Source organism: Petaurus breviceps, unplaced genomic scaffold, assembly GCF_028583685.1.
Source record: "Petaurus breviceps papuanus isolate PSGF00001 unplaced genomic scaffold, PetGlider_PUasm1.0 156, whole genome shotgun sequence".
Lineage (NCBI taxonomy): Eukaryota > Metazoa > Chordata > Mammalia > Diprotodontia > Petauridae > Petaurus > Petaurus breviceps.
Genome location: NW_027185720.1, coordinates 6,574,884 through 6,587,602, shown reverse-complemented (window position 1 = coordinate 6,587,602; position 12,719 = coordinate 6,574,884). Strand labels below are relative to the sequence as shown.

At 45.5% G+C, this 12,719-nt stretch overlaps 1 protein-coding gene across 1 annotated transcript in view; it reads right to left on the bottom strand.

The window, feature by feature from the left end:
• Window positions 1-1,710: 1,710 nt before the first annotated feature.
• The window catches only part of LOC138156586 (poly(U)-specific endoribonuclease-A-like), a 13,220-nt gene continuing 2,211 nt past the window's right edge, over window positions 1,711-12,719 (bottom strand). The window contains exons 2-7 of the mRNA XM_069081962.1: window positions 12,191-12,290; window positions 9,959-10,070; window positions 9,166-9,287; window positions 7,369-7,481; window positions 6,029-6,182; window positions 1,711-2,866 (exon numbers count right to left, since the gene is read on the bottom strand). Coding sequence (XP_068938063.1) covers window positions 2,603-2,866; window positions 6,029-6,182; window positions 7,369-7,481; window positions 9,166-9,287; window positions 9,959-10,070; window positions 12,191-12,290 — 865 coding nt within the window. The 3' untranslated portion in view covers window positions 1,711-2,602. The remainder of the gene's footprint in view (window positions 2,867-6,028; window positions 6,183-7,368; window positions 7,482-9,165; window positions 9,288-9,958; window positions 10,071-12,190; window positions 12,291-12,719) is intronic.

Sequence of the window (12,719 nt, the reverse complement as noted above, 5' to 3'; positions counted from 1 at the left end):
CTAACCAATATGGCGAACTTTTAATAAACTTTGCTTTTCTTTGGCTGAGAGAAGACTTGAGTCAAATTCATTCAGCAGGACCCAGCATGTTGGCATTTTGGGGCCTTGAGCACCCCTAACCCTATACCTCATCATTTTACGATGACCCTCTTCATACTCATGAACAATTAATAGTTCTCTAATTATTTAAATCTTATTTTACTTGTATAAAAGGTCTTTTTAAAAAATAATTTTGCTTATATAACTCCTGGGTTTTGTGACGATTAAAAAAGATTCAAGAGATGTAGTTTCTAGGTTAATTCAATCATTTTATTAATAGGGCCAGCAGGTTATTAATAAAAGAATGGTGATTTGGCTATCTGTCTTAGACCAAAGACAGAAGGTGGCAGAGTCACAGTTTATATATTCTTCCTGAAGAATAGGCATTTCTGTGAAGGGCTGCAAGTGATATGTCATCTTTGGACAAGGAAACTATTTCAGGCCACCCCCGGCCTTGGGCTATCTAGAGAAAAGGACCTGTCTCCACCCAGGCTTAGTAGAACACAATGGCCTTCTCTATCTTAGATTAAATTCCTTGTAAGGTGGAGTGGGGTCTGACCCAGAAGAGAGGAGTTAAAGCCATCTCATCATCAGTAATATCCTTCACAATATTGAACTTTTTAAAATCTAGAATTTGGAAGAAGGAGAGAATCTCCGGAAGATGTTAGTTATTAATAATCATTTCTCTCAGTTAGTTTTGGCAGGTGTACTCTGTCTGAGGTGTTTTATACTATCTAGAGCTATTTCAAATGGAGTGTCTTTTGCTCTCTCTTCTTGCAGAGTTTTTGTTTGTGACATACAGGAATGCTTATGATTTATGTGGATTTACTTTATACCCTGCTAGTTTGCTAAAATTAGTCATTGAATCAAGATAATATTTTGGTTGAGTCTTTGGGATTTTCTAAGTATATCATCATATTGCCTGCAAAAAGAGATAGGTTTTTTTTTCACTTATTCCCTATTCTCATTCCTCCTATTTTCTTCTCTTATGACTATTGAAAAGTTGTGTTGTGTTTTTTGTTTGTTTGGGTTTTTTGGCATCATCTCAACAGCCCAAATGTTGCTTCCAGAATAACCTGTTCTTTTTACAGTCTATTAGGTTGCATGTGGAAGAATGACCCATCGTGGGCACTCAGGTGGGAATACTTAGAGATGATCAACCTGGTTGGTGTTTTCATAAAATTCCCATCTCCTTCTTGGGTGAATACATATGGACAATGTATCATTCAGGTGGTTGAGATGCCCCATGGGCTACCAGAGAGATACAGGCATGGGTGAGGCATCAGTGCCTTTTCAGAGTCCTGGTTTTCTGGGAAATGACAAAACAGACAGGTTCAGAGAAACCTGGAAAGACTTGCATGAAGGCAGCACAATGAGAACCATTTAGGCCATGACAATTGCATTGTAAGGAAACACCATATTGAAAGACTCAGATCAGTGCAGCAGACAATCACAATCACAGAAGACCAGAGACAAAGCAGTCCCCAACTGACTGACCTGGATGGAACAGCCCCAACCTGGAGAACCCGACGTGAGCTTCCAGGTGGGGCCAATGTAGGAATTTGTTTTGCTGGATTATTCATATTTGTTATGAGGTTTGGGGCAATTTTTTTTCTTCCTTTTCAATAGCACGGGGTGGGGAGGAGAATGAGGCATAGACTTGCCAAAAAAGGAGAGCAAGAGGGTCACTGAAGCCTTTATTTTTTAATACAGAGAAGAAAACAGAAGGAAGCACCATTGGGACAGCTTTGAAAGTCTTTTGTTGAGTTTATTGCAGACTTTTTTTTTATAGCAAACTGTGCATAAAAGAGTTTCCTGGACTATCCCTTTCCATTTGACTGCATATGGAAGGGTTCACTCTCTTTTTTGTTTTAAGTTCAGAATTAAAAGAACAGACCCAACTTCTGCCCTCTGATTGGATGGCATCTTGAAAGCTTTGCCTGGAGCTAGTCCTTAGAGGAAATGGGCCTTCACAGAATTTTGCTGATGCTAGAGATAGGGCTTTGGACCAGGAATCTGGGGATACCAGCTCTACCTCTAACTGATTGTGTGACCTTGGGCATTTGCCCTCTCTGGGCCTCACGTCTAACTGCAAAATGAAGAAGTTGAACAGGTGCCTTTTCATCTCTGTTCTTTGACGAGTTTTTCTCCCCAGAAAAGATGACAAGAACTAACCTCCAAGCAGGCTTCAGAAAGTGAGTCTGAATGAAGCAGAAGTCTGAGTTATACCAACTAGCATTTGGAAAAGGAACAGAGGATGTCAGAACTGGGAGGGAGAAGTCAAAGCTTGGACAGGCTTTAGAACAGACATTTTCAGATCTGAGAGGGAGAATAGTTCCATTTTTACAGATGAAGATTAGCCCTAACTTATCCTAGGGGACACAAAGTAGAGACCAGAACCCAGGACTCCTATCTTCCCAAGCAATAGGGTCCATTCCACTAGACAATAGTTTATGTCCCTCCTTGTATTCTAACCCTAACGAATGAGTAAAGACTTCTACAAAGAAAGCTTTACATACAATCCCTGCTGTTTGGGATCCCCAGCTCCCAGTCCAGCCCTGGCTCAGTATAGGTCTTCATTGTTGCTGCTGAGCAGGATAGGGTAGGCAGAACCAATATGGCGGCCATGGCGATAGACCACAAGCTGCAGCTCATACTCTTCAATATGGACAAGCACTCGAGTGACCTTTTCCTGGGACTGCAGGAACACAATGGTGAAGATGGCAAATTCGAATTCGGGGCTCACACCCAGGAAGGTGCTGCCCACAGGTTTCACCAAGCCCTTCCAGCTGAACTGAAGGTTTAACACCTGGTCATCTTCATCAGGCTGGGGTAAGGAAGATAGAAAATGTTAGAAGTCCCTCCCAGCCCTAATATTCCAAATTCTGAGGGTCTTCTCAGGTCTGACATCCCACGTTCTAAAGTGCCTCCCCATTCTGCTATTCTATGTTCTAAGATCCCTCTGAGCCCTGACAGTCCATGTTCTAAGATCCCTCCAACCTCAATTTATAATTAGGGAAACTGAGACTTACACAACTGGCAGAGGTCTGAGGGAGGATTCGAACCCAGATCTTCTTGACCTCAGGTCCAGTGCCATAGAACTGTCAACTGCTTTGACTCTGTTGTTATTGTCCCTCTCTATATCCACACTCTCCAGTAGAAGGTAGGCTCTTTGAAGACAAGGAACTTGGGGTTTTTTGGTTTGGGTTTTGTTTGGGGGCTTTCAAAAATTTTTTTAAATTCCCAATGTCAAGATGCTGGAGAGTATTCCTTCAAGGCACTCAGGTACCACCTACTCCAGGAAGCTTCCTCCTGCTCCCGAACACATCAGCTGCTCAGTTCTTGAGTTTCTTATCATGTTCTCTGCTTTATATCTGGACTCTGGGCACACCCATAATCTCTAGTCCAGGACCTGGCATATGGGTCATTACACACTTTTGGAATGCCCAGTCAGCATCCTGAAGAACACATAACAAGGCATACTTCCATCCTCTTGACAAAGAAGTGGGATGTACCATCAGCTACCCCACGTGGTCACTGGGTCAGTTGGGTTTTCTTTGCTACAAAGGAGTATTCAGTGGGGAATGTGTTGGGGAAATACTCATGTAAAAAGCAAAAGCATCAAAAACAAACAGTGACTTACTGCATTCAGCTAACGTCTGTTTCTACCATGGGTTAGGTAGGTCAGCAACATAGCCCAGAGAGCCTGGGCTGCACCATTTTCTAGCAACATGACTTGGGGCAAATCCTTTTCTCCCTCCAAGCCTCAGTCAGTCCCGTTTCAAAAATGGGGACAATTACCACTTCCTGCCCCCTAAAAGGGATTTTGTGAGCAACAAATGTTAAAATGCATCTGAAAATACCTTGGGAGGCAGAATGGTGACCCAATCCTTGGGTGACACTCAATTTTAGCCCCTCTCTTGGGGGCCAATGTGAGCTGGGAGCTGTCCAGGACATAGGAGAGCTGAGCTGGGAGAAAACTGGGTGAGAGGCGACCCCTAGAGGCCAAAGGCCACCTCACGACAAACCTAGACATCAGCCTGAACCGGCAGGATTGGAAACATCTGTCCTGCTTAACATCTATTTGAATCTTTCACCTCCTTCACTTCAATTCAACCAGTAATTATTAAGCCCTTGCTGTGTGCCAGCCATCAGGATTGCCCCCAAGGAGTTTACTTTCTATTGGAGGTTACAACAATGATGACAGCTGATGTTTTTATAGGGCTCTAATGTTGGTAAAGCACTTTCCAGCCAGTATCTTGTTAGATCTTCCCCACAATCCTATGGGAGGGGGGCACCTGTACTGAATCTGGAAAGAAGCTAAGGAAATAGCAAGGAGGCAGAGAATTTCTCTGGGAATACAAGCTCAAGGGACAGCTTGTAGGGAATGGGAGGTGGAAGGCTGAGCTTTGGGAGAAGTCAGCTTGGTATATAGAGTCTGTTCCCTCACGGGAAAGAGAATTACTGATGAAGAGGGAAAGAGGAAATAGAGGAAGGGAGAGAGGGAAGAGAAGAGATGAGGAAAGAGGAAAGAAGCTGGAGAGTGCAATGTTAATGGGATTTAAGATCTTCCTCACCCATTAATATGCCTCACCCAGAGCCCATTGAGGGAAACTTGCTTAGGGCAAGCTGGCTTGTTGGAAAGCTTTCACACCTTTTGTTAATTTCTAACTGAGTCAGAGGGTTGTGATGCCTTCTGGCTCTGAAGGAGGGTATATATGCTCAGGTTAGCATTTTGCTTTGGAGAGTGTTTGTATGATTTGACCAAATCAGAGTCTGGATAGTGGTTAAGGAGCCCTCCGGCTCTGAATAACCCAGATGTTGGTGCTTCTCTGTCTGGTAACTATGTATATAGCCTTGGTCAGACAGTTGAATCTGTTGATCTGTGCTGATTTCTCAGAGTTAGAAGCCCTGTCTGCTGGTCTTTATTTCTCTGCTTGGGTTTTCTCTGAATTTCAGGGTGCTGACTTTCCCCCTGAACTAGTGAATGTGATTTAAAAAGATTGTTGACCCCTTAAACAGCTATTCTTCCTAGTAAATCAGATCTAAGAATATAAAGGGGCTCCTTTTTGGTAGGAACATTGATAACAGCCAGAAGGGACAGCAAGGTATAACAAAGATAATATAAAAACCATGCAGAATGACTGGGGAGGGGGGAGGAGGGAGGGAAGCATTACCATTTAATTAAAGAGAAATAATCCTGTAAACCTCAGTGACTGTGCTTCTATTCTTCCTCAAATTCCAGTACAGTGCTGTTGAATAATAATTTATTTGCGTCATTATTACCCTAAGTCAAAGAAAGGGTTAAGTCTACTCTGTTTAAGAAGTTGGAGAAATAGGAGATACAGTTAGAGAAAGACTTCTATCTAAAATGGTTAAATTTTTAAAATGGATACTTTACATGGTGAGCTTCAATTATCTAGAAAATTGGCTTACTTCTCTGAGACCTGAATAGCCTAATTAAAAAAAAAGTCCTATTCTTCATTAGTCCATTTAACAAGGATAGTCCTTTTGATGAGGTATTTCAGCATTTGTTTTTGAATAGCTGCTAAATTGAATACCAATACAATTTATTTCTTCCCCCCCCCAAAAAAAAGGAGGAGGAGGGAGAGGAGGCAATAAAGACAGAGGAAGAGGGGCAGCCAGGTGGCTCAGTAAGAGCACCAGCTCCAGTGTCAGGATGACCTGGAGATCGAATCCCGGGCTCAGACACTTAGCACCCACCCAGAAACACCTGGCCGTGTAACCTTGAGCAAGTTACTTAACCCTGATTGCTTAAAAAAAAAAGATATAGGAAGAAAGGATGGAAGAGAGAAAAGAGGAAGAAAACAGAAAAAAGGGAAGAGGGAATAGAAGAGTGGAAGGGAGGGGAGAAGGGAAGAGTGAGGACAGAACAGAAAGTGGGGAAGGGAGGGAAGGAGCAAAGAGGGAAGGCAGAGGGAAGAGGCCAGATCCCCAGAGCTCCTGGACCCCTACCCAGCCCACTCACCCAACTCTTGTGCCGTCTGGCCACATAGCCTTTGTAATCGATATTTCCCCGCTTCTCCTGAAGGTAGAACTGGACCCAGTTATGGAAACCCAGGATGTCCTGTCCTCTCCGGGTTTCACCTACAAACACGTGCTCAAAACCACAAGAGTCAGGCCTATAGAATCAACAGAGAACTGGTAAAGCTTCTGGGTGTCAGCCAGAAGAGAGGACTCTCCAGCCTGTAACCTGTGAACTGAAGGAGCCTGGTAGTGCAGTGAATAGAGTGCTGGACCTAGTCAGGAAGACCAAAGTCCAAGTCTGACCTCAGACACTTACAAGTTGGTAAGTCACTTTACCGTTCCCTGACTCAGTTTCCTCATTTGTAAAATGGGGATAATAATAGCACCCGCTTCATAGGGTCGTTGTGAGGATCAAATGATAAAATATTTGTTGGAAAGTGCTTAACACAGTGGCTGATCACAGTAGGTGCTTAATAAATGCTCTGGTGAGACTCCACATCACACCTGAGTGGCAGCAATCTTCTCCATCCTTCTCCATCCCCCCTGTGTTGGGGGCAGCACCTCAGGTAGAGTATTTGGAGTGGGAAGACATTGGGGTTCAAACCCCATCTCCAGTATTGGCTAGATGACACAGGGTGGAGATGTTACTTGAACAGCTCTGACCCTGTTTCCCCGTCTGTAAGATCCATGCAATTGCCCCCTTCTCAGGGTGATTCTGAGAAAAGCAAAAGGAAGCCTTCAAGCACAATGCAAATGTTTGTTGTGGATATTTTTATTATCATCATCCCATCGTGCCCATTGACCAGGAAGGGAGTCACCTTCGGGCTGGCCTTGTCAGGAACCAGGTCCCAGGATGCAGGGTCTCAGCCCAGAGCCCTTGGCTGGAAAGGTGACCATTGTTCTTTTGCCATTATGTCTGCCCCTACCTCTCTACCCTTCCAAGATCATAGAATATTAGAGCTGGAATGGACCTCAGAGGCCAGCTAGTCCAGATCCCTTCATTTTATAGATAAGGGAACTGAGGCAGGCAGAGATTAAGTGCCTCGCCCAAGATCATACAGCTAGTGTGTAGCTAAGGCAGGATTTGAACTCAGCTCTTCCTGACTCCAGGCCTGGCACTCTATCCACTGCTTAGCACTGAGCTAGTCAGAAGTCAGAAGATCCAGGTGGGAATTGACCCCAGGGGCCATCTTGGCAAACCCACTCACTTGACAGATAAGGAAACTGAGGAAAGGGACAGCCTTCCCAAAGGAGTGGCAGAGTTAGAACTCCCGATCTCTCCTGATGCCTTTGGGATCACCCAACTCCAGATGCTGGGGTCCTTCAGACTGGGCTACGTACCCTTGGCGGCCCTCCCGAGTATACAGCTGAAACCAGATTCTGTAGAGCTGAGCCTTGAAATCTGTCAGGTTGGGCTTGGACCAGTTTTTTCCCACCAGATACTGATGGGTGAGCTGAAAGAGAGAAGGGTTATGGGCAGTGGGGGGTGAGTTCCTCATTTCACAGTCATTGAGGCCCTTGACATGGCAGCCCTTTTGAAGCAGCTTGGCAAAGCAGAGAGAACAGAGGCCCTCACTTTGGATCTGGGCTCTAACACTTAGTGCCTGTGACTTCCAGTAAGGTGCTCTGAGTCTCAGTTTCTTCATGTGTAAAGTGGGAATACTACTACTTTCAGCACCAACCTCACAGAGCTATTATAAGGACAGTGCTTTGTAAGCCCTTCAGTATTTTAGAAACAGGAGCTACTATCATTTTGAAGCAGGCAGAGGTGGTCTATGGTACCATCTACCGCCATCTGCCAGTCAACTTTAAAGCTGCCCCATGGGCATTCCCTTATCACAGGATAATAGCATGTGCCAGCTGGAAGTAACCAGTAGCCTCCTCTTTTGAAATAAGTGGAAACCCTGTCCAGACTCAGGATCGTCAATTTAGAGTTTGGAGACACCTGAAGGATCGTCTAGACAGAAGAAAACTGAGGTTAAGTGACGTGCCCCAGATTAGACAGCTGGAAAGTGTCTGAGGCAGGATTTGGCCCCTCCGCCTCTGGTTGTAATTCAAGCCCTCTTTCTACTACTCTGTGCTGTCCTTCCCAAAGTTTCCTCTGTCCCTTCAGCCCTCCCCTGCCTGTGGGCACCCTCTCAGGGCCACACTCTCTGCTCATTTCAGGGCTGCTGCTACCCTGACCTGAAGAACACCATCATAATCCTCCCAGCGACCTCCAACAGATCTGAGCACTCAACTGGCCTCCAAAGAGATCTCAGTGCAAATAGTGCTTCTCACATCTAACAGCCGGGTGACCTTAAACCAGTCACACCTGGAGAATGATCAGAACCTTTGCTCACTATGGCCCTTCCTTGAGCTGAGAGATTCTAAACTCCTCCAAGGCAGGGAAGGCCTTGGTCTCATCTCAACTTCCCCAGTCCTCAATGCCCAACTAAGGGTACCATGCATTTGAAAGAGCATTTTATGGTTTGTGGGCCCTCTTACAAATATGATCTTATTTGATCCTTACAGCCCAGTGAAATGGGTGCTATTGTTACCCCCATTTAAGTAATTTAATTATGTATTATAATAATTTGATAATAAATGCTAGTTATCAGCCCCATTTAAATAATTTATAAATTATAACAATAAATTGTAATAATATCATAAGTGCTGATTATTATCCCCATTCAAATAATATAATTGTAAATTGTAACAAGTCATAATCATTTAACAAATGCTTATTATTATCCCTATTTAAATAATTTATAAATCATAATGTGACCAATTATAATAATTTGATAAGTGCTGGTTACTACCCCCATTTAAATAATTTAATTATAAAATATCATGGAACAAATTATAATAACTCAATAACAGGTTTTAATCATTGTTATCACCATTTTACAGACAAGGATGTTGAGGCTGAGAGGGGTTAGGAGGATTGCCAGATCATATAGCTAGGAAATATCTAAGGCATAATTTGAATTAGTATCTTTTTGATTTGATTTTCTGTCCAACCTGGATGCCTGAGCTCTGGAAATAATAACACTTAATATATAAGTTTACCGAATATTTGACTTAAATCAAAGGGAAGAACTGGGTGGGGGTGGGAAGGGATAGGCCTCCGTTGCCCAGACCAGGCCCTGGCCTCACCTTCATCACCTCTGTCTCTAAGATAGCATCCAAGAATCGGTTGTTTTCTTCTTCCTCCTCTGGGGTCACAACTTCTGCTACACCCGTTGATGTCTCATAGTTATCCAAAAGGGAGATAAAAGCTGCCAAAGGAAACCCAGAGGCCCACCTCAATGGAACAAAGAGGGCAAGGCAGGAAGCCCCTCCACGAGCAATGGAAAAAAATCCCAGGATCTAGTCTTGGCCCTGAGCTGAGCTGCTGTGTGGCCTTGGCCAAATCTCCCTTTCTGAGCCCTACATTACCCCATGAACTGAGGACAAAAAGGGCATTCCCAGGAGCATTGTGGGGAAAAAATGAAGGGACTTTTGAAAGAAAAATCAAAAGCATCTTACTTAAGATTGAACCAAGGCTCCATTTTTCCAGCTATGAAAGGAGGACCATGATCCTTTTACTCATGGGGCTAAATGAAATAACAAATGGAAAGTATTTCAAAACCTTAAAGCTTCCACATGCTGTGGGCCAGGAAGCTGGTGTGGGAATCCTCTTCAAGTCAGGTCATAATTTAGGAGATAAGCCAATTGGCTAAAGTTAGATAGATTTAGCAGCGTCAGAGTAGTAGATAGATACAGAATGAATATACAATGAGGATACTCTGATGCTGGCTTGTGAATACTGTGCCAGCCAAGTGTAAGCCCTGGCAGGACCTGCCATGGACAGAGACTGCAAGCATAGGTCTGATGATGTGTCCAGTGCCCAAAAACCGGGCTAGCAAAGCTGGAAGCACAGTTCACAGAGTGGGGAGGTGAGTCTTACCTGCAAAGGTCTTGGTGGTCTGTAGCCGGCTTTCTTTCACCCAGAGGAAGAGAGCCTGGGAAGCATGGTCGATGGCTCTGTGGACACCTTGTGGGACAAAGTCTGCCTTCCCCTAGGAGGGGAGGAGGGAAACGGAGAAGGGACAATAAGGCCTTCAGTCTAGGAACTCCCGGAGTTGGCTCAGCCCCAGGACCCCCTCTGTAGAAGAAAGCACTGTATGGTTTCAAAGAAGGGAGGGGAGATTCTCTACCTGCACGATCCCTCTGCCTAGATATACCACCATTACCACAACCATCCACCTCCTTGCTCCCCTTCCATTGATGTATCAATAGGGACACTTTCATTCTCCCTCTCATCCTCTTCTCCTTTGAATTCCTGGACCAAAGTGGAGTTTGGTTTTCCTCTCCAAAGCTGGCAGCTCCTTTTTACCCATGCCCAGATGCACAGGGCCAGGAGGAGGAGCTGGTAGGGGCTTCCTGGCTTTTCCTCTTCATCCATCATCTCTCCTCCTTTGAAGTTCAGGCCATCTGATTACACTGCCCTCTCCCTGTCCTGGTCTAATGTTCTACACACCTTCCTACCTTCTTCAACAGGCAGTTTTCTTCCTTGCAAACATGAGGGGGTAAGAAGAGATTATCTGGGATGTCCTTTCCATTTCTTAATAGTCTCTGATCCTATGACCTGAAGGTTCTAGACACATGCCTTCTTCAAGAGAATAATAAGTCTGGGCATGGAGCTCTGGGCAGAGGTTGGATCTCCCTGATGACTGCAAACAGAGCCTACACCAGGGTGGGGCAGCTGAAACTTTGCCCTTTGGTGGATGGTTTAGAGGACACTGGCAGTGCCTTCTAATGGCAGTTTCTCTACCAATTCTTCCTGATTACCCTGGGTGTATTTGTGGGAGGATGTGGACTAGGTTTATGGAAGGAATGGTGCATTACTTTTGTTCCTTTCAGCAAATGCCTTTGCTTTGAGTTAATTGTATCAGTTGGCTGACTATTGAAAGTGAATGAACTAATGGGGGCTCAGTCTCTAAGCATTCTGAGCCACAGCAACCCCTGGACCTGCAGTTCCTTGGAGGATCCAACCTTGGGGGGGGGGCATTAGCCCAGAAGGGATGCTCACAGTGTCTGGCCTCTTCTATCATGTGTCTTTACTCCCCTATCCAGGTCAACCTCTATAGGGAAGGATGCATTTCCTCCTTCCTCCCTCTAATTGGCCTCATCTACTGTCGTCTTCCTCTTGTCCAGCTCCACCCTTCACAAGCTCTTTCCCCTAGTCCAGGGAACCCCCAGGAAAGCATCTCAAATTACACTGCCTTCCCTCAGACCCCTCCAACCCCTCTACTACTGTTTCCCTGGGAAATTGTCTCTAGTTACTTTACTACATATAACTGAGCACAACTCAATTCAACAAGCATTAATTAAGAACCTACTATATGCCAGGCACTATGCTAAGTACTTGCAATTTTTCTCATTTGGTCCTCATGGCAGCCCTGCAAAGTGAATGTTCTTATTTTCACTGCTTTACAGCTGGGGAAACTGAGGCAGAGGGAGGTTAAGTAAAGCTCAGGTCCCACAGCTAATAAGTGTCTGAGGTTGGATGTGAACTCAGTAACTCTAGGTTCAGTGCTCTAACTACTGTGCTGGAGCAAGAAAAAAGGAAACAATTCCTTCGTTCAAGAAGTTTACATTCTACTGAAGTGATGCAAAGTATACATAAGTCAGTGAAATACAAAGTAAGGTCTCCAGGATCTCCTCCAGCCTTCGAGACCCAGATTGAAGGCTTCCCCTCTGGCTGCTGTTTGTCCTCAACCCTGGAGATCCCTATCTTCACCCCAAGGGAGGCCTGGCCTCCCAGCCAAGCTCTCAGGCCTCTCTGCCCCAGGGCCAGCTCCATGACCTTGACATTCCTCCATCTCACTCACCCCCACCCTGGCTCCAGTAAGCCTTGTTCTCTGTCCACCTTGGGGCCTCTAGCCCCTCCGGATTTGGTGTTCAGTTAGGCCAGGCCAGGCTAGGCCAGGTCACCTAGTCCCACCCCTTCCTGTCAAGGTGAGTGGAGCACCCAGAACAAAGCTGAATGGAGGGCCAAAGCGGGGCACTCTCCTCTCTCCTGGGGCTGTTAGGAGGACACCAGAGTCCTCAGACAAGCCATTATTGGCCGGCTCCCTTTGGATCCTCTTCCTGTGTCCGCTGGCTGGGCCCGCCACTGACCTCCAGAAGCACTCACCTGCAGGGAGATAGTGTAGTCTCTGCCAGGTCCAAAACGGTTAACATCAGCATCCCACAGTTCGTTGAAAAGTTTGGAGAGTTCATGATTTAAAACCAGCCTGCAGGGAAACACAGAAGCAGATGTTTCCAGGTCGAGCACTCAAAAGATTGGGCAGGGTGTCTCTACTGCCTTAGAAGGGTGGGTTTGGAGTCAGAGGAGCTAGGTTCAGATCTCAGCTCTGCCTCTTAACAATAATCTAGGAGTAGTCACTGAGCAGCTTCTCTGGGACCCATCTGTAAAATGAGGTCAGAATAGACAGGCAGCTTGGGAGGTGGTGAAGGTCACTTATCACTAAGGCCATAATCTTAGGACCTATTCTTCTAGTTTCCATAGCTCTGTCTGGGCCCCTCCCAGCCCTGACATCCCCTGTTCTGAGCCCCCTGTCAGCTCTGACATCCCCTGTTCAGAGGCCCCTCCCAGCTCTGACATCCCCTGTTCTGAGGCCCCTCTCAGCCCTGACATCCCCTGTTCTGAGGCCCCTCTCAGC